Below are 20,433 nucleotides of genomic sequence, written 5' to 3'. Positions count from 1 at the left end.
TTGGCACAGTTGGATCTTAAGTCACTCATCTGCCACCCATACATACACCAACTCCCCTCACCTGCATCCCACCCAGCCACCAGGAAGAAGCCAGGGGACAGGGATAAAGCCCTTGGTCAGGTCAGCACTGACAGGGACTCAAAGTGGTTCTAATGCTGTGGGGGCCCTGCAGGGAAACCAGCCTCTTGCCCGCCAGTTCTGCCTCCCTTTCTGGAAGCCCTGCCCCTCTGTCAGTCAACTCTGTCTCGGGAGGCCCCACCGCACTGGTGATCCACCCCTCCTGTGGGCTCTCACACCCAACCTGGGCCTCCTTTCCCCCAACTCTTCCAGAACAAAAACCACAAACCACCATGCTGCATCTGCCCCTGCTGACAGAAGATGAGGGAAAATAAAGATAAGCAGGCGCTCTGTTTTTTGTCATTTTGTTATTGTTGTTGTTTCATTTTCTTTTGAACACTAAGATTTACTTCAAACAGCACACGGACGTCTGCAGGGCAGGGCCAGGTGGGATGGTGTTAGGCCCCATAGCCCCTGGGCAGACTGGCCCCCCACAGCAGCTGCCAGGACAGGAGACCTGTGCTCAGGGGTGCAGCTGAAGCTTCAGGCAAGCGTGAGAGCTCGGTGGCCAGCCCAGCGAGCCGCCCCGGCCCAGCCCTGCGTGCCGAGCAGCCGCGGGGCGCACATGAGGGCAGCACCCCGGGGCAGCGGCACAGGAAGCTCCGTCACAGGGCACAGCAGCTTCAGGGACGCTGGTGAGCTCTGCCGGGCGGCCACACCGGTCTCAGCAGACAGCCTCACCTTCGGGAGAGCACTTCTCAGCTTCAGGCTCTCCTCGCGAGTCCCCCTTTGCTTTTCAAAGTTTAAAAACAAAAACGAGAAAAAAAAAAAAAAAAGAAACACACATTTTCGGGAAGAGGTTCATCTCTGCATGCCCAGAGCACACGGGCTGCCTCACGGGACCCGCTCAGTGAAGTTCTCAGGGAAGACGCCCCGGCACTTCTCCAGCTCTTTGTGCTGGTTCCAGTCACTCTCCTTGACACCCATCAGCCAGCCTTCATCCTGTAGGGGCCAAGCAGCCCAGGTCATGACACAGGCTCCCAACCCCACAGCATGTGCACCTCACTGGGGATCTCACTGCCTGTTCATTTCTGAGCCTGCGGAGCCACCTGACGAAGGTTTTCTTCCAGGCAGAGCTGCTGATATGTGCCTAGGCCCACACCCACCCACCCCAGCCACCAGCCCTTGGCAGATGGACTTAACCCTTTGTGCCTGCCTGGTTAAGTCCTTGTGGGCTGACTGCCATGTGGGTCTGACATTGCCTAAACAACCCCCTCCACACCACATCAAGGAGCTTCCTGCCACCTGGCACCCACGGAGGACAAGCCTTTGAGGAGAAGACCAGCTGTCCTTCCAGGCTTTCTACAAACAATACCAGAAAGTTCTAGCAAGCCTTGACCAGTTAAAAGCATCAGGGATGGCTCAAGGCCACCACACCAGGCACTCCAACAGCATGGACTTGGCCTTGACTTTGGCTTCAAAACTGACCCCTACAGAGTGTCTGCTGCCCAAGTCCTGACCCCTGGGACCACAGAAGCCATAAACCCCTGTCCTATGGCCATGGCTGCCCCTGAAGCTGGACTGTGCCTCCTAGGGTTTAGCCCAGCCAGGCCTAGCACCTATCTGGGTCTTTGTCATTAAACTCGGCATCATTACCTGCCTTGTCACAGTCCCTAGTTATATCCCATCTGAGCCCCCACCCATCCCTGAACTACTCCCACCAAGGGCCAGGATTCTGCTTCTTGAAACCCCACTCACGGGGGAGACCAGTGCAGATAGTGGATTTAGGAGAACTGGGCAATTCAGCAACAAACCTGTTAAACCCATTGCTGTCGAGTCAATTCCAGCTCATAGTGACCCTATAGGACAGAGTAGAACTGCCCCACAGAGTTTCCAAGGAGCACCTGGTGGATTTGAACTGCCGACCTTCTGGTTAGCAGCAGTAGCTCTTAACCACTAAGCAACCAGGGTTTCCAATTCAGCAATAGGTTCAGGCCTCCCTCCCCTTATGCCCTCCAGTCCCAGCCCAGCATCCCTCACCCAGACTGGCCACAACCCAAACCCAGCAAGACCCTTCTCCTACCCTCACTCTGACAACTAATTCACACTAACATGCTGATGACTGACTGGACTCTCTGAAAGCAGAAACAGTACAACCAGGACCCCTGTGCAGGCTCAGCAGGTGCTCAGGGAACTGAATTGGATGTTTACTTGATATCATCATGGCCAGCACCCCACCACCAACACACCCCACAAACAACCCAGGCACCACACGCTCGCCCTGCCAACAGCAAGACTTATGCTGAGGGTCTGCAGCCACGTGAGTAAGAGCACCACATCCAAACCTGGAAGGGGCCAGCTCAGAGCTAGCCCAGGCTCAGCGGAAGCCCTCACTTTGAAAAGACTCACTGAGGAGGAGAAACTTTAGCAGAAGCAGGGTCTGGAAGCATCTGGGAACTCCACTGGGGTGCTCAGGGGCCAGCAGGGGCCCGTCCCCCCAGACAGGGAACAGCAAGATGCTGTGTAGACAGAGAACAGGGCCAGCCAAAGGAGGGACCCGTTTAGGCAATGACTGCACAGGTGCCCTGGCCTGGGAGGAAGGTGGGCCTTGCAGAGGGTGGCATGAGGCAGGGAGGCAAGAAAGGGAGAAAGAAATTCAGGTACAGAGCACAGAGGAAGACAGACAGGACCTGGGGTAGGGTAGTGGGACAAAAAGAAAAGCAGAGAGAAGCTCAAGAAGGAAAGGAAATTGCGAGACCTGAGCAAAGCGGAGGCAGAGAGAGAGAGCGATCAAAGAAGAAAATGTGGCTACACCGGTGAGGCAGCCTATGGGAGGATGAGAAAGAAAGGAGGAGCTACGGGAGGAAATGTTAAGATGAGAGAAGAAAAGCACAAAAGCAGGGACAAGGAGCTAGACAGACAGAAAGGGGAGAAGCACCTGCGACTGGCCCAACCTTCACTGGCAGGTCTCTGATGCCCCCTGCTGGCCCACCCCGCCACCACTAGCCATGGTCTGCAGCCGCGGAGTCCAGGGTGGCACCTCTGTGGGCACCCCAGAGCCCCCTGCCGGGCCCCCCCCCCCCCCAGCCCTTACCTGCTCCTCGGGATTCTGGAACGGGATCACCAGCACCACGTCACCAGCCTTGAGCTGAAGCTCGTCCGTGTCAGTGGCTGTGTAATCGTGCTGGGCCTGCACCTGCAGAGTTGGGGTGAGACTGTAGCAGGGGACAACCACACCACCAGCCAGGGCTCAGTGTCCACACTGCATAGGGGGGTGACCCACCTCCTGGGGGGTGGAGAAGGACGCATCACAGAGCAGACCCTCTGCCCTCCACTGACCTTGAACATGAATCCTGGGGGCAAGTCCAAGCGCCCAGCCCCACTGCTCCCCTCCACGGCACCATTCACAGTTGCTGAGAAGGTCTCCACCACGACAGCTGGAAGGGAGCTCTGCGGGCAGACAGTGCAGGGTTAGAGGGTGAGGAGGCAGCAAGGGAGGGCCGGGCACTGGGGGCAGGAGGCCGTGCCTAATGCCAGACCAGCCTGCCTCTAGGTTCCAGGACAGGGCTGTGAATGGGGTCAGCATGGGACCAGGAGCACAAACACCACGCAGGGGGAGCTGTGGGCAGACAGACAGATAGCAGGAAAGAAAGGCAGGGCCTTGGTCCCTGGAGTCTTACGGAAGCTGCTTCACTTGCCGCCGTCTCCCCGGGCTCCTGGGCGCCAGCCACAGGTTCGGTCCCACCCGCCACCTCCGAGGCCTCGCCTGGCTGTAACATAAATGCCGCACAGGTCAGACACTGCCAGGACATTGCCAGGACATGGAGCCAGGCCACCAGAGGGCAGCCTCTGGAATGCCAGGACAAGAGCACTGGCCACAGCTGGGAGCGGGGGTCTACCCAATCCCGGAAGCTCCCGGGGGAGAGGGTCAGGCCTGGGTACAGGAGGCAGCTGAAGAGAAGGTGCTGACAGGAACAGAGGCCGACTGGTATGCTGTGGAGGAGACTGGTGCAGGTCCCAAAATGCCACCCCCAGCCACCCTCGGTAGGCCCTGACCTCAAAGCCCTCGACCCGCCAAGCCCCAGCCCCTCCTGCCCACTCTGCCCTGCCTGGCCCTGACCCAGGCTCTGGGATGGCAGCATGTGCCTGTCTGGCCCTAACACAACTCTGCCCATAAGCCGAGCCCTCCCCCAGGCCCAAGGAAGTGTGGCACAGGGCGGGCCACCTCAGCAGAGACCCCAGCAAGGTAGTGTGGACACTGCCAGGCTGCAGAGACAGGCTGGCCTGCAGTGACATTCACAGCCACTCACTTCCAAGCTCTGGAACCTCAGGCAAGTTACTCAACCTTCCTAGCCTCCTCCTCATCTGTCAAAGGGGCAATGCCTAGCTCACAAGGCATTAAACAAGGAAATTCTGAAAGGCGCACAGCATAAACCCGCAGATGCTCTAAATACTCCTCAGGGTGGATGGGTGGGAGAGGCTGAATCGACCCAGCTCCCAGAGAACTGAGCAGTCACTTGCCCAGAACTCATGGTCACCAGCCTGAGAAGCGAGCCCTCCTGGAGCCTCCAGCTCACAGCCCTGTCCTCACCCTCAGGCCCAGAGCGGCTTTGTCCGTCCTGTGCCCATCCTCTGAGCTCTTGTCCAGGATACACTCTCGGAGACCAGGAACATGCCAGAGGGGGTGGGCGGGCACTTACTTGAGCAGGCTCGGCTGTCTGGCTGGGCCAGGACACAGCAAAGGTGCCCTCGGCCATGCTGGGCTCCCCGGAAGGCAGGCTGCCAGCAGGACTCTCTGTGGGCTAGCGACGGCCACGAGGAGAGAACGGGAGGAGGCAGGGGAGGCCAGGGAAAGTGTTGGGCGGGGGTGTGAGACAAAAATAATCATGAAAGACCCAGTGCTGGCAGAGGGAAGTGTGGGTACCTACAGGGCCAAGGGGCCTGTCTGAGGCAGGTATGGCCTCAGAGGGATGCCCACCCCTTGCCCCCTCTTTCCTGTCATCACAGGGGGACAGGAAGGTGCTGCACACAGCCAACCCCCACTGAGACCCACCACCAAGACAGCCGTGCCATCTCTCATGGGGCCTCCTCCTCACTACAGCACTATGGTGATAGTGGTGCCCCCTGCCAAACGTTCGCACTTCCAGCCGCTGACTTGCGGCTCTCCCTGCTCTGGCTCACGCCCCGCAGTCCCAGTCCTCCATATCCACAGCTGGAACAGCGGCCAGGGCGGGCTCCTCCCAGGCTCACCAGAGCTCATGTTTGTTCCCTACAGTCAAGCCTTTCTCAGGATCCAGAGGTGTGGCTGCAGGCTCCCTACCCCAGGGGCCTGGGAGTTTCTCTGGAAGGGAAAGGGCGGCCTCCCCATAGCCCCCAAGGTCTAAAAGTGACACAGCCTGTGCTTCCAGAGCCCAGCAGCCCCCACAGGGCTCAGGGAAGGCGTGGCTGCAGTGGCCCGGCAGAGGTGTAACCCAGACTAAGTGGCCAGGCCACACCTCAGCAGTATGTGGCCTCTTCCTGCGCCTCTGCTTCCTGAGCTGTCAGGTGATGACGGTGCTGCCCTGCATCAGCCAGCTCTGCTCCTGCCAGGCCAGCCCTACTCCTGAAGGGCATCAAGCCTCACCTGCCTTTCCTGCTTCTCCTACGCCACCCCCTCTCCTCAGCACGTGACGCCACCTCCCTGTGGGCTCCCAGCTGACAGAAAGCCCTGGCCCACCCTCATCCCTCTGGGTGAACACACTTTTAGGCCTGACACTGCGGCCTGGGTCACAGAACCCTATCACAGGCCCTGGCTGAGGACCAGGCTTGTCCACAGGGGGAGGGCAGTGAAGCAGCTGGCTGGGAAGGCTGCCTGTGTGTGCGAGCACAGGCACCTGTGTGCGTGTCGTTTATGTCCCAGGGAGCAGGCCGGTGGAGGAGGGCAGGCGGCCCTGCACACAGCAAACACAGGCTTACCTCCCAGAGATCCCACGGGATTGGCTGAGCACAGCAGTGTTGGGGAGAAGGACAGAGTTAGCACAGAGGTTAGAGACAAGGGCGGCAGGCAAGCGGTCTCCAGTAACCCCCCACCCACCCCAGGGTCCACCATCCCAGCAGGCATGGTGGCACAGTCAGCCTAGGCTCTGAGACCTCCGAAAGGCTGAGTCCTGGACACCTCCCAGGAGCCTGCAAGACCCCAGAGGAGAGTGCCACGTGCTGGAGAGAGCAACAATAACTGCCAGCGACATGTTAGCAAATCCCTCCTCCAGAAGGCCCTCCCAGGCTGGCTTCGTGTCTCTGCTACGTCCCTCCTCCAGGGCCAGGACAGGAGCAGGCAAACAAGGGGTGGTGTGGAGGCACTCAGGGCAGTGGGCGGGGGGGGTGCCTGATGACCCTGGAAACCCACAGACTAGGCCTGGATGGTCAGTAGGCAGGCTCGAGCCCCAGAAGGCCAGGAGGGCCCAGGGGCAGTGGGCCCAGACCAACCTGACCAGAGGGCGTGGGTGCTTTCACAGGGCTGGCCACAGGTGGGAGGGGGTCGAAGTCCAGGTCCAGCAGGCTGGCCTGCTCCGAGAAGGGCCCTGGGGCCTCAAACTTGGCAGCAGCGGCAGAGGAGGAAGGCAGTTAGTGACAGAGACCAGGCACACTGGACGGCAGGAGCACAGACACATGTCCAAGGCTCAGAGTACACACGCACACACGTGGACACACACACGGACACAGACACACACAAATATACACACAGGAGCACTGTAGAAGGCCACTCAGCCTGTACAGGCTCCCAGCCTCATAGCAATGCCACCTGGAGCCTCATGGACACCGCTTCAGCATCCTCCTATTCTCTAGGACAGTCATCTCACCAGACTCGATGCCAAGGCCCCTCTGCAGGGTGGTGGAGGCCACCGGTGCCTGTGCCTTCACTCTGCTCCCCTGCCCCCACCCCCAGGTAGCAGCCCCAGGCCACAGCAGTGGGCTGGCAGAGAGGGCCCCAGGACAGGGCCTCTAGCTGGCTTTTGTCCATCACCCCATGCAGAGAGGGCACCCTTGGGCAAGGCCCACCCTGAGCCAGCGGCAGAAGACAGCAAGGGCTATACCAGCAAAGGAGGCTGGTCTTCAAAATGTAGGTCCCGAATGCCAGGGGCCTTCAGAACCACCTAGCACCTGTCTTCAAACTGCAGATCACCACCTCCACCCTACCCTCACCCACTGCTTCCCTCCCATATTCCCACCCGGTGGCTAGGGAGCAGCCCAGGAGGTTGCGGCACAGTGGCCTTGGCCACGCTGGGAGAAACCCACCGTGGGAGGAGCCCAAACATCCTCAGAGAAAGGGTCTCTCTCAGATGCCCCTTGGCGCAGGCCTGTCCAGGGGCAGCAGCACAAACACCTTCCAAGGAGGGGGGCTGCTTAATCTTGGGCCTCTACCTCGCCATGTAGGCCTTTCCCCTTTGGGGACAGAAGGGACTCTGCCCAGGTCCAACAGAGAGATCAGGCTTGACCTGGGGTCCTTCCACCCACCTTCCTCAGTGCCAAAAGGGGCACAAATTTAAAGAACTAGGTGCTGGAGAGGCTGTCAGCCCAGCCTCACAGGCTGCAGGCCAGCCCACCTCCCTCTCCTTTCGCTTCTGCCAGGCACCCAGCCCTGCTCATCCACAGCCTCCTCTTGAAGGGCCTAAGACCTGGGGCAGGAGGAACAGGCTCCCAGAGGGGCCTTCAAAGCTGAGAAGACAGGTACCTGCTGACTCAAAGCTCAGGGGGACAAGAAAAGGCCCCACACTGGGCCAAGCCCCGGGAGCCCAGGCCAAAGGACCCAATTCCCTGAGCCAGGAGAGCCTGAACCTCAAGGACCTGCCCTAGTCTGGTTCCCAGCAACTGGCTTTCCTTTAGGACCCTGTCCGGTGAGCCCCCATGGCAGCCGCTGGGCATCATGGCACAGGGGCAGCCAGCTTCTCTCCCCAGGCCACCCACCACGCTGCCCCTGCCACTGACTCTGTCCCAACCAAGTTCTTTCCAGAAGTGCCAGGCCCAGACTGCCACTCCCTGTTATGCTGCCAAGGGACAGGTCATCAGTCCAAAGAGCAGTACCCCCCACTCCAAGCAGGGACACAGGCTACTTGCCACCCCAGGCAATGCCCCATGAGCAGTGCCACAATGGAGGGTGAGCTCTGACCCCATGCACACCACCCCGCAATAAGGCAGAGACCCAGGCCCCTGAGATGGTGGGAGGAAGCAGCCAGGGAGACATGCGGTGAGCACGCAGGGCCCAGCACACATGGCCCCACCCAACCCTGCCACAAACTTGGGCTGCCACACGGGGAGGTGCAGGTCTGGCCCCAGGTTCTTCCCCATTAAATGGGGACAGTGAACCCTTCCAAGGGACAGTTAAACCAAACACAACCAAGTAGGTTAAGCATTTGCTCACACTCACATGACCCTCTCCTTCACCTGCGCACCCACTGGCGCCCTAGAGCAGAGGTGGGCTGGCTGGAGTGGAGCGGGAGAGCAGAAAGCAACCTTGGAGGCAATTCAACCCCATTCCAATACTGCCTCTGCCACCTTACAGAAGGAGGCCCCTGAGTGAGGGATCACCTACCACCCACCACCTAGCAGTCCCATATTTAAAGTTGGCATGAAGCCCACTTTCCCAGAGGCCCATCTTAGCAGAGATCACTGTGCTCCAGCCACAACACCTCTTCCCTCCACACTGACACCCTGAGCCTGGGCCTCCCCCAGGCCTTCAGGTTCATGCAGAGGAGTGTGGGGGTACAGTGCCCAGACTCCAATAGCCAGCTCCAGGCAGGGCCATCACCACCCCTGATGCTCAGGCCCCATGTCCAAGCTCCACCCCTGGAAGGAGGACCTGATGTCTGCAGACCCAGACTAGGAGTCAGCCTGCTGCGGGAGGCTGGCCAAGCTAGGCCCTCTCTCAAGCTGACACTGCCGATGCATCAGCCCATCCCAGTGCCAGTAGGCGGGATTCTACCACAAAGGACTCTCCCTTGCTCGGGCCCTCTTTCTGTCAGTCTGTGAAACCGGCATTAAATGCCTTCTCAGGGCATTTACAATCAGCAACTCTGCTTTGCAGCCCAGTCACTGCCACCACCCAAGCTTCTGTCACCAGCTCTGGGAGCTGAGGCCCAGCACCATCAGCCAAACATGGAGGTCTTCCCAACTGCGGTCCTCCCAACACCTCTCACTACCACCCAGTGACACGCTCAGCCACCCGAACTACTGCAACTTTCTGAACCCCAGTCTCTCATCCCCTAGGCCAACATACAGGCTCTTCTGTCTAAAGCTCTCTCTCTGCTCTTATCTACCTGCTCCAGGAGGCTTCCCTAACCATCCCCAGCTCCTCCGCACTCCCTCAATTGTCCGCCATGCTCCCCTCTGCCACAGCCTCTGTCATGCTGTGAGGCCATCATTGGTCTGAATATCTCCTCTGAGAGGGTGGGGCGGGCAACTTTCACCACTGTGTCTGCCATAGAACATGCTCAGAAATGGATGGCTGAAGGGAGGGATGGAGGGATGGAGGGATGCATGGACGGACGGGCGGGTGGGCAGGTAGATGGATGGATGGGATGAGATGAGAGACAGGCATGAAGGGAGGGTGGATGACAACAAGGCAGGCTCAGGGCCCATCTCTGCCAGGTTCCTGGCCCTTGAGACAGGCACAGGCGTGGGATGAGGGCAAGGCTGTGCACGTCCTGAGCAAGCAAGAGGAGGAGCTGGGCCGCAGCAGCCGCGGCTGACCTGGGAGGGGGTGGTCACGCTGATCTCAGGGACAAACGTGTCGTCAAACAGGCTGAGGATCTGCTCCTGCTTGACCTCCTTGGACGGGGTATGTTTGGGAGGTGGAGGGACTGGTGGGCCTTTCCGGAGCTGTGGTTGGCAGCAGGTGAGGGGCCGCACAGGGAGGCACAGTAGAGCGAGGGGATGGGGAGACAGACAGACAGATAAAGCCATGGTTAGTCACACCAGGGCCACGGCCCTACCCGGGCAGCTGAGGAAGCAGCCACAAATTTGGAGCACAGTACCATCTGAGGGAGATGAGGCAGGGGGCCTGGGAGGGAAGGAGGGAGAAGAGGGGAGAGAAGAGGAGAGACAAGAAGAGGAGGCAGGACAAATAAGGTGGGGCAGGAGGCAGCCCAGGCTGCCAGTGTAAGGAGTCTTGGCTCCTACATGCTGAATGAGGTGCTGAGCAAGGAAGGGTAGCTGAGGCACGGCCCAGGGCTCAGCCTCTCCCTGCACCCCGTCCACTCTTCCTGCAGACCCTCCCTCTTCCTCCGTATCTAGGTCAGCCCTGTGGGTCTCTCCTTATCTCCCAGGGGAGCTTGGGCTCAGAAGCCCAGGGCCTGCCCACCCAGCCACTTTGTACTCCCTGCCTGAGCCCTTTCTGTCCTTTAAAAGAGGTCCTCATGGCCAGGGGGTTGGGGCCGCTCCCTCAGCTCCTGCAAGAGAGAGGTGAGGGACCAGGAAAGGCAGCCACCTAGGAGACTCAGACACTCCCGGGGCCGGAGAGCTCAGTGCCTCTGCTAGGAAGGAAAGGAAGATGGAGAAAGAGTTAAGCAGCCAGAGGCCAAGGAGAGAGGGGACAGTGCCATGATGGGGGGTGTAGGGACACAGGGAGAGGTGACCAAGCCCAAGGGAAATGGAGGTTCAGCCCAGCCTCTGCTCCAGCCCCTGCTGGGCAAAGCCTCTGGCTCTAAATCTGCTCAGGCCCAGGCCTGAATGGAGGGAGGGGAAACTATGGCAAGGCAGGGGTACAGGGAAGAAGGGGGGGGACAGGTTGCTGAGATACCACCTACCTGAGATGGGGACTTGGGGAGGGTGGCCCCAGGCGCAGCCATGCCAGCTGGCTCTGGCTCATGATTGACTCTCATCTCTGGAGTGGCGGCAGGGGAGCCATCTGGTGGAGGTGAAGGGCTCTTGTTCCCTTTGGCAGGGGTGCCATCGCTGTGAAGGCAAAAGAGAGTGGCCCGATGGAAGGAGGCCACGGCATAAGAGGTGGGGCGCAGATACATGGGTATGTGCGTGAAGCTGTGTGTGCACATGGACTCACGTACACATACGCATACGTATACATATATATATATACACATGTACAGAGCCAGGTATATATAGATGTACATGACTGTGTACCTCTGGGAGTCCATATAAGCAATGTGTGTGCACAGGTATATGACTGTGTGTCTGCCCCTCTGGGTGCACATGTGTGTAAACATGTATGAGTATGTATGTGTGTACACATCTACTGAGTGTGTGTCCAGGTATGAAATTGTGTACACGTGCACAAGTGTGTGCCTCATGTACCATGTGTGAGGCTGTGTGTACATGTGTGTACATGTATGCATTGTTGACAGTGTGCCCTGTGTGAAGTTGTGTGTGCATGTGTACCCTATGTATCCTCATGTGGAGTTGTATGTACACATGTGTGTTGACAGTATACCCAGATATCCACATGTGAAGCTGTGTGTGTGGGGTGGAGAATGAGGGGACATGGTGTGAGACTCCACATGTCCACAGTGTGGGTCCTGCCTTGGAGACAGTGACAGCACATGACAGAATACCAAAGTGGAGGCCTGAAAGCCCTGGAGGAGAGAGGAAGGTCCCTGGGAACTGCCACCAAAGGGTGTTCCAGCCCAGCCTCCCCACGGGGTCCCACTGGGCTGCACTAGAAGCCAGAGCTCCTAAAGGGCGGTGAGTTCTATTCTACCACACACCTCACACAGCATCCCCTGCTCAGGACAGGCCCCACGCCCCAACACAATGCACCTCCCCATTCACACGTAGAGTCCCCCTGTCCACCCCCACAACTGCTCTCCACACCTTTGCTCCCACAGCCTTCAGCATGTTCCTCAACTCCCTGCACCTCTCCATCCCCTTCCCGGCTGAAAAGATGGGGCCTCTCACAAGCCGGCACAGCCTGGTGCCTTCTAGAGTGGAGTGGCAGCAGGTAGGAGTCAAGAGGGGAAGCCCCCAAAGCCCACACTGCTCAGTGCCAAAACGAGGGTCAGATGGGCACTTCTGTGCCACAGAAGCAGAGAAGGACAAGCTCCGTGTACCTGCACAAAGAAGCTCTAGAGCAGCGCTTTCCAGTAAAGCAGCCACTAACCACAGGTGGCTGCTTACATTTAAATTAAACTAACCATATTTCAAGTGCTCAATAGCCACACGCGGCCACCAGCTACCACACGGGACAGCGCAGGTACAGAGGACACAAAAGAGAACGGTCATAAGGTTACCTGCTGGGGAGGGTGGGGACTAGATGGATGGACAGGCATGGGAGGAACATCTCTGTGCTCCTGTTGGTCTTCTATAAATGTGTGTTTCATGGGAATGTATATATACAAATATATGTTTACGATTAAAGATAACACACGTACACACAATTATTCAGAAACAACGCTGCCGCAGCGTCCCTTTCCCTGGGCCCTTCCCAGGCCTCCTTCCTCACTGTGCTATATACCTGAAAATGGCACTCCTGGTCCCAGCCTGCTGGACACACCATGGGCACAGAGGTCCCTCAGACTGGCCCTCCTGCCACCTCGCTCCCACCCAGCAGCCCCCTCTCGTCCTCCCCCTGGCACACACTCCACACCCAGCGCAGCCCTGGCGCCGCAGTCCTGCTGGCCGCCCTCCTGCTGGCCCTGCCCAGCGCAGCCTCCACACAAGGCGGGTGTGGTTAGTCGTGCCCTCAGAGCAGGGCACCAGGCACATGCACAGGGGCCGGCCGGGCCACCACAATGCAGCACTCATTGCTGGTACCTGTTCTTCTTCCTGCGCAGCCTGGAGAACAGTTTAGTTTTCTTTCTGTGGGATGGACGGGGTGTGGAGGCCTTCATTATGGGGAAATGTCAGATGCAGGCTGGCCTGTCCCCTTTCCCAACCAGCAGCTCCTCTGCTCAGAGGAGGGCAAAGGGGCAAAGGCCTCCCCAGCCACGAGGCTGTGAAGAGGCCTGGCCCTGCCCTCAGCCCGTTAGGGAGCAGGCAGACACTGCCCAGCCATGGGTGCCCTCAGGCGGTGCTGACAGAGCAACAGAAAGACGAGGTAGCTTCCCAAGTCAGGCCTGAGCTCGGGGGTTGGGGGACCTACGGCTCCAGCCCATAGGCACTTCGGTGGGCGTGTGCCAGGAAGGGGCGAAGGTTAGTCACCAGTAGGGGACCCGGGACAGGAGACAGCCAGGCACAGGCTAGCTGTGCGTCCAGCACCCGACCCCTGCCCTGGGCTCGGGAGCCTCCACTTCCACTCCGTCTCCCAGACCCCTGATGCTGTCCCAGGGGAGCCCAGACCCAAGAACCAGCCCAAGGATCTGCACTGCCAGAACAGCTGCCACTCATCACTCTCCTCACCCAGTCTGCACATGCCCACCACCACCCAGGAGGGCAGGGGGTGGCACGGGACCCCCACCAGCACTGACCTCGGGAACTCTGCTGAGCAGGGGGCACCATGGGGGCCCTCTCTCAGTCACACATATTTTTAGGAGAGGAGAAGGGCCAGTAACAGTCACTGAATGCCTTCTTAGTCCTAGGCAATAGCCCTGAACGCCCTAAGAAGCAGATAGGGTCATCTGGTTTACAGGTGAGGAAAGCCAAGTCCATCAGTGGTCTCCAAACTTTGGTGCAACACACGCGCATCTGCGCAGACATGGGCACACACACACATAGATGGGCACACACACAGAGGCATGCACACACACACACCTGCACAGATAGGCATGGGCACACACACACATATCTGCACAGACATGGGCGCACACACACACGGATGGGCACACACACACAGGCATGCACACACACACACCTGCAGAGATAGGCATGGGCACACACACACATATCTGCACAGATATGGGCGCACACACACACACATTTGCACAGACACGGGCACACATTTGCACAGACACAGGCACACAGACATTTGCACAGACAGGCACACACACATTTACACAGACATGGGCACACACACACATCTGCACAGACATGGGCACACACACATTTGCACAGACATGGGCGCACACACAGGCATGCACACACACACAGCCAGAGAGAATGGGAAATCCCAGACTCTGCCAATGTCCCCATGACCCACATCCAGAGAAGAGCAAGGCATCCCCCTTCCCCACTCATGGTTTCCCCTCAGGAAATATGGATCTGCACTGAGGCTGGGCCAGGGCTACAGCACAGAACAAGGGAGCCTTCACAGGTGTGTGGAATGCCACCATCAAGGGACCCGGGATCTCCCAGGAGTCATGAGAGGGAAAGGGTGGCACTGCCTCCATTTTGAAATGACAGCTTACTTTCCAGGAGGTTCCACACTTATGAGCACCTCCCACCTGCAAAGCTGAGCAGGAATCTCTATCCCACCTTTGCTGCTCCTGCTCCACCAGGTGAGGACTGGGCCCAGAGGCCCAGGCGACCTGCAGAGACGCCAGGGAGAGATCCTCCCACGATGGAGCCCAGCTGAGAACCAGGGGTGTGAGAAGGACAGCGGCTGCCCTCATTGCTTCCCTGAGCACAGGTGGGCCGGCCAAGAAGGTCCCAGGCCCCCAGGGCCGGCCTACTCGGGAACGAGGCCTGCCCAGCCTCCCACCCAGTCAGCGAGACCCCCAGACCACACGCACCCTCATGTCCACTGACCTGGGCTGGGCCTTGACTGTGAAGGTGTTGCTCCCGTGCTGCTTCTCCAGGCTGACCAGCACATCATTGAGGTTCTGGTTGAGCTGCAGGGAGCAACAGCAGGGGGTGGGGGCAGGCAGGGCCACGACTGCCTCACATCCCCAGGAGCACCCCTCCTCCCTCCCCACCAGATCCTCCCTGGGCCCTTGCCCCCACCAGGAACAAGCTCCTCATTCCCATCAGGCGGAGCTGGGAGCAGCACCCCCAAATCCACAAACCCACAGGGAGAAACACAGCAAAGTGGGCCATTATTGACAGCTATAAATACTGGTGACCATCTTTTCTCTTTTTTCTACTTGTACCGATTTCCTAAAATGCCACCTAAAGCCTGTACTGTTTTTAAATTAAAAAAGAAAAAATGTTTTCAAAGGGTAACTGTTGATCCTAATTGTGTTTTACAAAGATGCTGTCAGGCCACACCACAACTGCCAGCAATTTCAGCCAAAGCACAGCCAAGAGAGGAAGGTTTACCACATGCATGTAATGATTCTCGTTACTGATATTTCCCTCTTTGCTTTGGCCAGTATGAAGCTCAAGCTGAAATTGCCTCCTGTTTATAAGCACTGTGTCTTGTGGCATATGCTCCTGTGGACTAACTTTACATAAATATTTCCTTCCCATAAAACCTCTTTCTGTTTGTTTCTTAAACACTTCTTAAGTTGTCTTGAATCTTGGAAGGGAAGGGAGAAAAGCAGGAAAGAAGGAGAAGGCCTAAAAGGCAGGAAACCACACTAAAGGTGGTGAGTCAGGAGAGACCCCAAACTGGCTTTTCCTCCTACTGCCCCTTGGTCTGAAACCTAATCATCACCACTTCATTCCTCTCACCTAACAGACAGACAGACCCAGCCACCGCCCAGAGGATGGAGCTGCCAACACTGGGTGTCTCCAACCTGACTTCCTCATTTAACTGACCAAACTTAAAAAAAAAAAATTCATTGCCATTGAGTCGATTCCAACTCATTGCAACCTTATAGGACAGAGTGGAACTGCCCCAGAGAGCTTCCAAAGACAGCCTGGTGGGTTCAAACTGTCAACCTTTTAGTTAGCAAGCCCCCTAACCACTACACCACCAAGGTTTCCATCTAAATGGCAATCCAGTTAAAATGAAAGTAACACAGTGTACGAATTTAAGCTAATCACAGCCCTTTCCTACAGCAGGCTCTGGCAGATACAGTAAGGCCTGTGTCAACATCTGAAGAAATATGGGAGAACAACCGAAAATTGAGAAAATCCTACTAATTTAACAAATTAGGAAACTGCCACGGTTTTCTGGCGCTGAGTTCCCTGGTCCGCGATCTCCTGAGAACTCAGTTACAGTCAGAAAGGGGCTGGCTTCCACCTTCCCACCATCAGTCCAGAGAGAGTAGAGGACTAGGTAGGGCAGGGGGAAGGGCTGGATACAGCCAGCTCCCACTGGGCAGGGCACTCTGTGGAGCATGGATTCTTCCAGGGCAGGGTGAGTCTCTCCTCCCCTGGCCCAGAAGGGCACATGGTCACTAGCATACACTGAATTTCAGGTAGAAGAGGCAGTTCTCAAGGGCAGGTGGTGCCCACCTATGCTTCCATGCCTTCTGACCCTAGACCCTTGGCCAGACTGGACATGGTCAAGAAGCCCACAGGGGTCATTGCCAGGCCCTACCTTACTCATCTCCTTGTGGAAGTTTTCCTCCAGGCCCGCAATGCTCTGAAATGTGTTGACATAGAAACCCACACGACTGCAGGGGACAGAAGGGAGGACACGTGATCACACAGGCCAGCCAGGCCGCCCCTGAGAGCCACACGGCCAGCTCAGAGAGGCACCCTCACCCTCTCACATACCCGCCCCTAAGAGCCATGCAGCCAGCTCAGAGAGGCACCCTCACCCACTCACACACCCACCCGAGTCACACGGCCAGCTCAGAGGGGCACCTTCACCCACTCACACACCCACCCAAGAGCCACGCGGCCAGCTCAGAGGGGCACCACCCACCCACAAACCTGCCCCTGAAAGCCACACAGCCAGCTCAGAGGGGCACCCTCACCCACTCACACACCCACCCGAGAGCCACACGGCCAACTCAGGAGCACCCTCACCCACACGAGGCCACCACCCACTCACACACCTGCCAGGAGAGCCACATGGTCGGCTCAGAGGAGCACCCTCAGACACACTCGGCTGCCTGCTCACACACCCACCAGGAAAGCCACATAGCCAACTCAGGGGCACCCTCACCCACACGAGGCCACCCACTCACACACCTGCCAGGAGAGCCACATGGTCGGCTCAGAGGAGCACCCTCAGACACACTCGGCTGCCTGCTCACACACCCACCAGGGAAGCCACATAGCCAACTCAGGGGCACCCTCACCCACACGTGACTACCCACTCATACACCCACTCGGAAAGCCACGCTGTCAGCTCAGACACATGGCCACCCACTCACACACCTGCTCTTACACACAGACACACCTGAAGCATCCAGATGCTGAGGGTTACAGGACCGCACGGGAGCAGAAATGAGCAGGCAGGCACTCTGGGCCTGCCTCTCACCCAGCCCTGACAAGCTCCTGAAGCTCCCCTCCCGGCCCTCACCTGTTCCACAAGGATGGCAGCTCCTCCTGCAAGTCCACATTCATCTCCTCAAACACCTTCTGGGCTTTGACAAGCTCCTCCTCAGCCTGGGGGGCAGGGCAGGTCATTCCCCTTGCCAGACCTCTGTCCCAGCCAGCCCAGCCCAGCCCTCCCCCAAGGCCTACACCCCCACTTCTGCTCAGCTTTCTGGGGCAGACAGAGGCTGAAGAGAACATGGACACCCAGGCTGACCTCGGCCACAGTCCCTCAGGAGCTCTGCAGCCAATCCCCTGGGGCCTGCTCTGGAATGGGGAGGCCCAAGTGGTCTGGGAGGGAGGTGATGTGGGAGAAGGGTGTGTGCAGAAGGGTGCTGGCCAAAGGCCCAGGAGGCTGGGGCACGAGGAGGGTGCCCAGGCAGACCCCCAGACCCAGCCATGAGGTGACTTCCCACTTACACTTAGCCCTCTCTCCGGCAGTCAGCCCTGTCACCTTGCTCTCTGGGCCCGTGTTCCTCTGTCCCATCTCGAGTGTTCCTCCCCCTTCTTAGCTGCTCCTGCACAGCCTCAGCCGCAGCGTGCGCTCACCCCCGCCCAGTCCTACCCCTTCCCAGGGCCCCTCTTTGTGACCCTGTCCCTTCTAGACCGAGGCCAGAGGCAGTACCTCGGGTCCATCCAGGAAAGGCAGTGGAGAGGTAGGAGCAGAAGGCTGGGCCAGGGCTATGACCACTCCCGACACCTCCCCCGGCATAAGACAGGCCTCCCCAGGCGTAGGTTGCATCCTCCCCTCCTGTTCACACCCAACCAGGCCATGGGACCAAGGCCACCACTGCAGAGCTATGAGCATAGAGTGTGAGCTTTGTGGGCCGAGCACAGACCTGAGCTGGGGAAGGGGCTCTGACAGCTCACCTCTGGAGGGTGACGCTGGGAACAGTGACTCAGGGAGGTGACTTGGCCTCAGGGTCTGAGTCACAGCCCAGGAACATGCCGTGCCGGGCCCAAGGGGAGAAAACTTCCTGCCAACGGCCTTGGCCTCATGTTCTTGGGATGTGGCAGGGCCACCTTCGGCAAAGGCAGCCAGCTGGCCCCAACACCCATTTGCCACAAGCACATCACTCCCCCAGCCCACCCACTGTTCAGTCCAGCTGCAGGCCCCTGGGCCAGCTCCCTCGGGCCATGCCTCAGGGACCCAAGCCTGGGCTGTGCTGACTGTGGGGGTGGGACTGCCAGTAAGGGCACCAGTGCTTGACTGAAGTCACCTCCAGGTGGTTGGGATTTGCTAGAATGAGCATGAGGGCCTTGCCTAACAGCAAAACCTAATAAGAATGTAAAGACAGAACAGGGAGAAATTCGTCTATCTAAACATGCATGCCTCAGCCTCTCGGGAGGGATCAGACCTGGGGGCCCTTGAAGAACACTGTCCCGCCCCCAGTCTGGGCTGGGAACGTTGACTTTTCCTGCCCGTCCCCACGCCCTGGCCAAGCCATCCCTGCCCTACTCCTCTGGGGGACCCCAGAGCCTGGCAAGGGGAGTGGGCTGCTAACAGAGGCTTGTTGAACCAACAAAATGAGTGACTCCAACTGGCCAAGCCACAGGAGTCTCTCCACACTGCACGTTGCCCCGCCCTCCATTGCTCAGTGTCTGGCAAACACCACCTCCTCCAGGCACCTGCCTGGACCACTCACTCCTGGCAGAGCTGAGACCACCTCCTGTGAGGAGAGGTCTCTGCTGCATGCAGCCACCGCCTCACAGATGCTGTCTCATCTCCCCAGATGAATGACCCTGAGAACGGAGGTGACAATGGATCAAGCACCTCCACGTGCCACCTGGCCACACGTCCCAGCCAGGCTGCAAAGAGGGGGCAGCCCCACTTCAGAGTTCCTGGAAGTCAGGACCTGCCTTTTATTCCTCACGTTCCAGCTATTTCCAGAAGCACTTGGGGTGGCAGGGAGTGAGGGGAGAGCTGTTCACTTGCGGGGGAGGCTTTGGCACCCCTGTGGCTGTGCTGCAGGCTGAGGGGCAGGGCGGGTACACCCGAAGCCAGCCCACTGGCCGCAGGGTCCAGGAGGTTGTGGAGAGGGCAGAGGGAGGCCAGCTCCTGTGAGCACAGCCTCAAGGGGAGGCACTGTCTCCTCCAAGTCAGGTCAGACCTGCAGGGCACCCCAGGCACCTATGGCTTTTTAGGTTCCAGGCAGGCATGAGGCAGGGCCAGGGGCCTGAGGAGGAGATGCTCGAATAAAACCTGGGTCCAACTTCCAAAGCCAGCTTGGCAGAAAGGCAAAACACCTACAGCCCAACGTCCAAGGTGGCATGGTCCACCTGAGCCTCTCCTCTGCTCTGCCAAGGGAGGGCGAGGGGCTACACTCATCCGAGGGGGCCTAACACAGCAGTCCTCTCCCACCTACTATAAACAGTCACCTTGCCTCCTGCCAAGCCTGTTACACCGGAGAAAATCTACAAAAACCCTGGCTTGGGCCTAGTAGCCCCATTTCCTTTCCAGCTAGAAATCCAAACTCCAGAGCCAGGAGACACCCACTCCAGCCCCTCATTCTTCCTTCACCTCTTGAGGCAGAGGAGGACTTGGGTCTATCAAAGACCCCACACCCCCGCCAAGCCAATTCCCCCAGACCCTGGAGACCCAGGGTCAGCCCAACCTCAGGGTGAAGCTGTCAATGGCTCAGTGCCTCCAGAGTCAGCCTACAGCCTCAGCCTAGAAGAAATCAGCCAGCAGGTGAGGTAGGAAATTTGGCTGCGAGCCTGGACCTAGCCCAGAGCTCTCTGAGTGCAATAGGTGCGGGGTAAAGATGATTAAATCAAGAGGCAGCCCAGAAAACGGGAGCAGCTGCCCAGAGAAACCTGACCTCCCCAGCTGGCCACCCCTCCCCGCCCGGGTAGGAAGGGTGCTCAAGTCTGTTAGGCTGTGTCTCTGCTGGCCTGAAACCTGAGTCAGTGTCACTGGAGAGAAAAACACCAGTCCTACTGCTCCCAGGGGCCCTGTGCCCAGCAGTACCTCACACAGTGCTTGCCCAGAACCTGGCCTGCTTCTAGGGCAGGGGCCTGAGAAGAGCTCAGAATAGCCAGGGTGCCTCCTCCAGGAAGCTCTCCCAGGCTACAGTGGCACAGAGTCCTTGCCCCCTAAGAATTCCCAGAGAGGCCTTCCAGGTCTCAGCATCCCAGCCA

General features: G+C 58.6%; 1 protein-coding gene across 13 annotated transcripts in view; it reads right to left on the bottom strand.

Annotated features, from left to right (window-relative positions):
* Positions 1–408: 408 nt before the first annotated feature.
* Positions 409–20,433, bottom strand: part of BIN1 (bridging integrator 1) — a 69,324-nt gene continuing 49,299 nt past the window's right edge. For 4 of the 13 annotated variants that reach the window (XM_064287358.1, XM_064287347.1, XM_064287348.1 and 1 more), the window contains 9 exons: positions 17,279–17,364; positions 16,346–16,421; positions 14,668–14,750; positions 10,839–10,986; positions 9,784–9,912; positions 3,738–3,827; positions 3,397–3,507; positions 3,152–3,253; positions 409–1,059 (listed from right to left, as the gene is read on the bottom strand). In XM_064287358.1, the coding sequence (XP_064143428.1) occupies positions 952–1,059; positions 3,152–3,253; positions 3,397–3,507; positions 3,738–3,827; positions 9,784–9,912; positions 10,839–10,986; positions 14,668–14,750; positions 16,346–16,421; positions 17,279–17,364 (933 nt within the window). In that variant the 3' untranslated portion in view covers positions 409–951. Of the gene's footprint in view, positions 1,060–3,151; positions 3,254–3,396; positions 3,508–3,737; positions 3,828–4,757; positions 4,860–6,012; positions 6,037–6,522; positions 6,631–9,783; positions 9,913–10,838; positions 10,987–14,667; positions 14,751–16,345; positions 16,422–17,278; positions 17,365–20,433 lie in introns of all 13 variants that reach the window. The other 9 variants (XM_064287359.1, XM_064287349.1, XM_064287351.1 and 6 more) reach the window with 4 other exon arrangements.

This window comes from Loxodonta africana, chromosome 6 (assembly GCF_030014295.1).
Source record: "Loxodonta africana isolate mLoxAfr1 chromosome 6, mLoxAfr1.hap2, whole genome shotgun sequence".
In the NCBI taxonomy this organism is placed as follows: Eukaryota; Metazoa; Chordata; class Mammalia; order Proboscidea; family Elephantidae; genus Loxodonta; species Loxodonta africana.
Note: the sequence above shows the minus strand (reverse complement) of the source record. Positions and strands in the feature narration are given on the sequence as shown.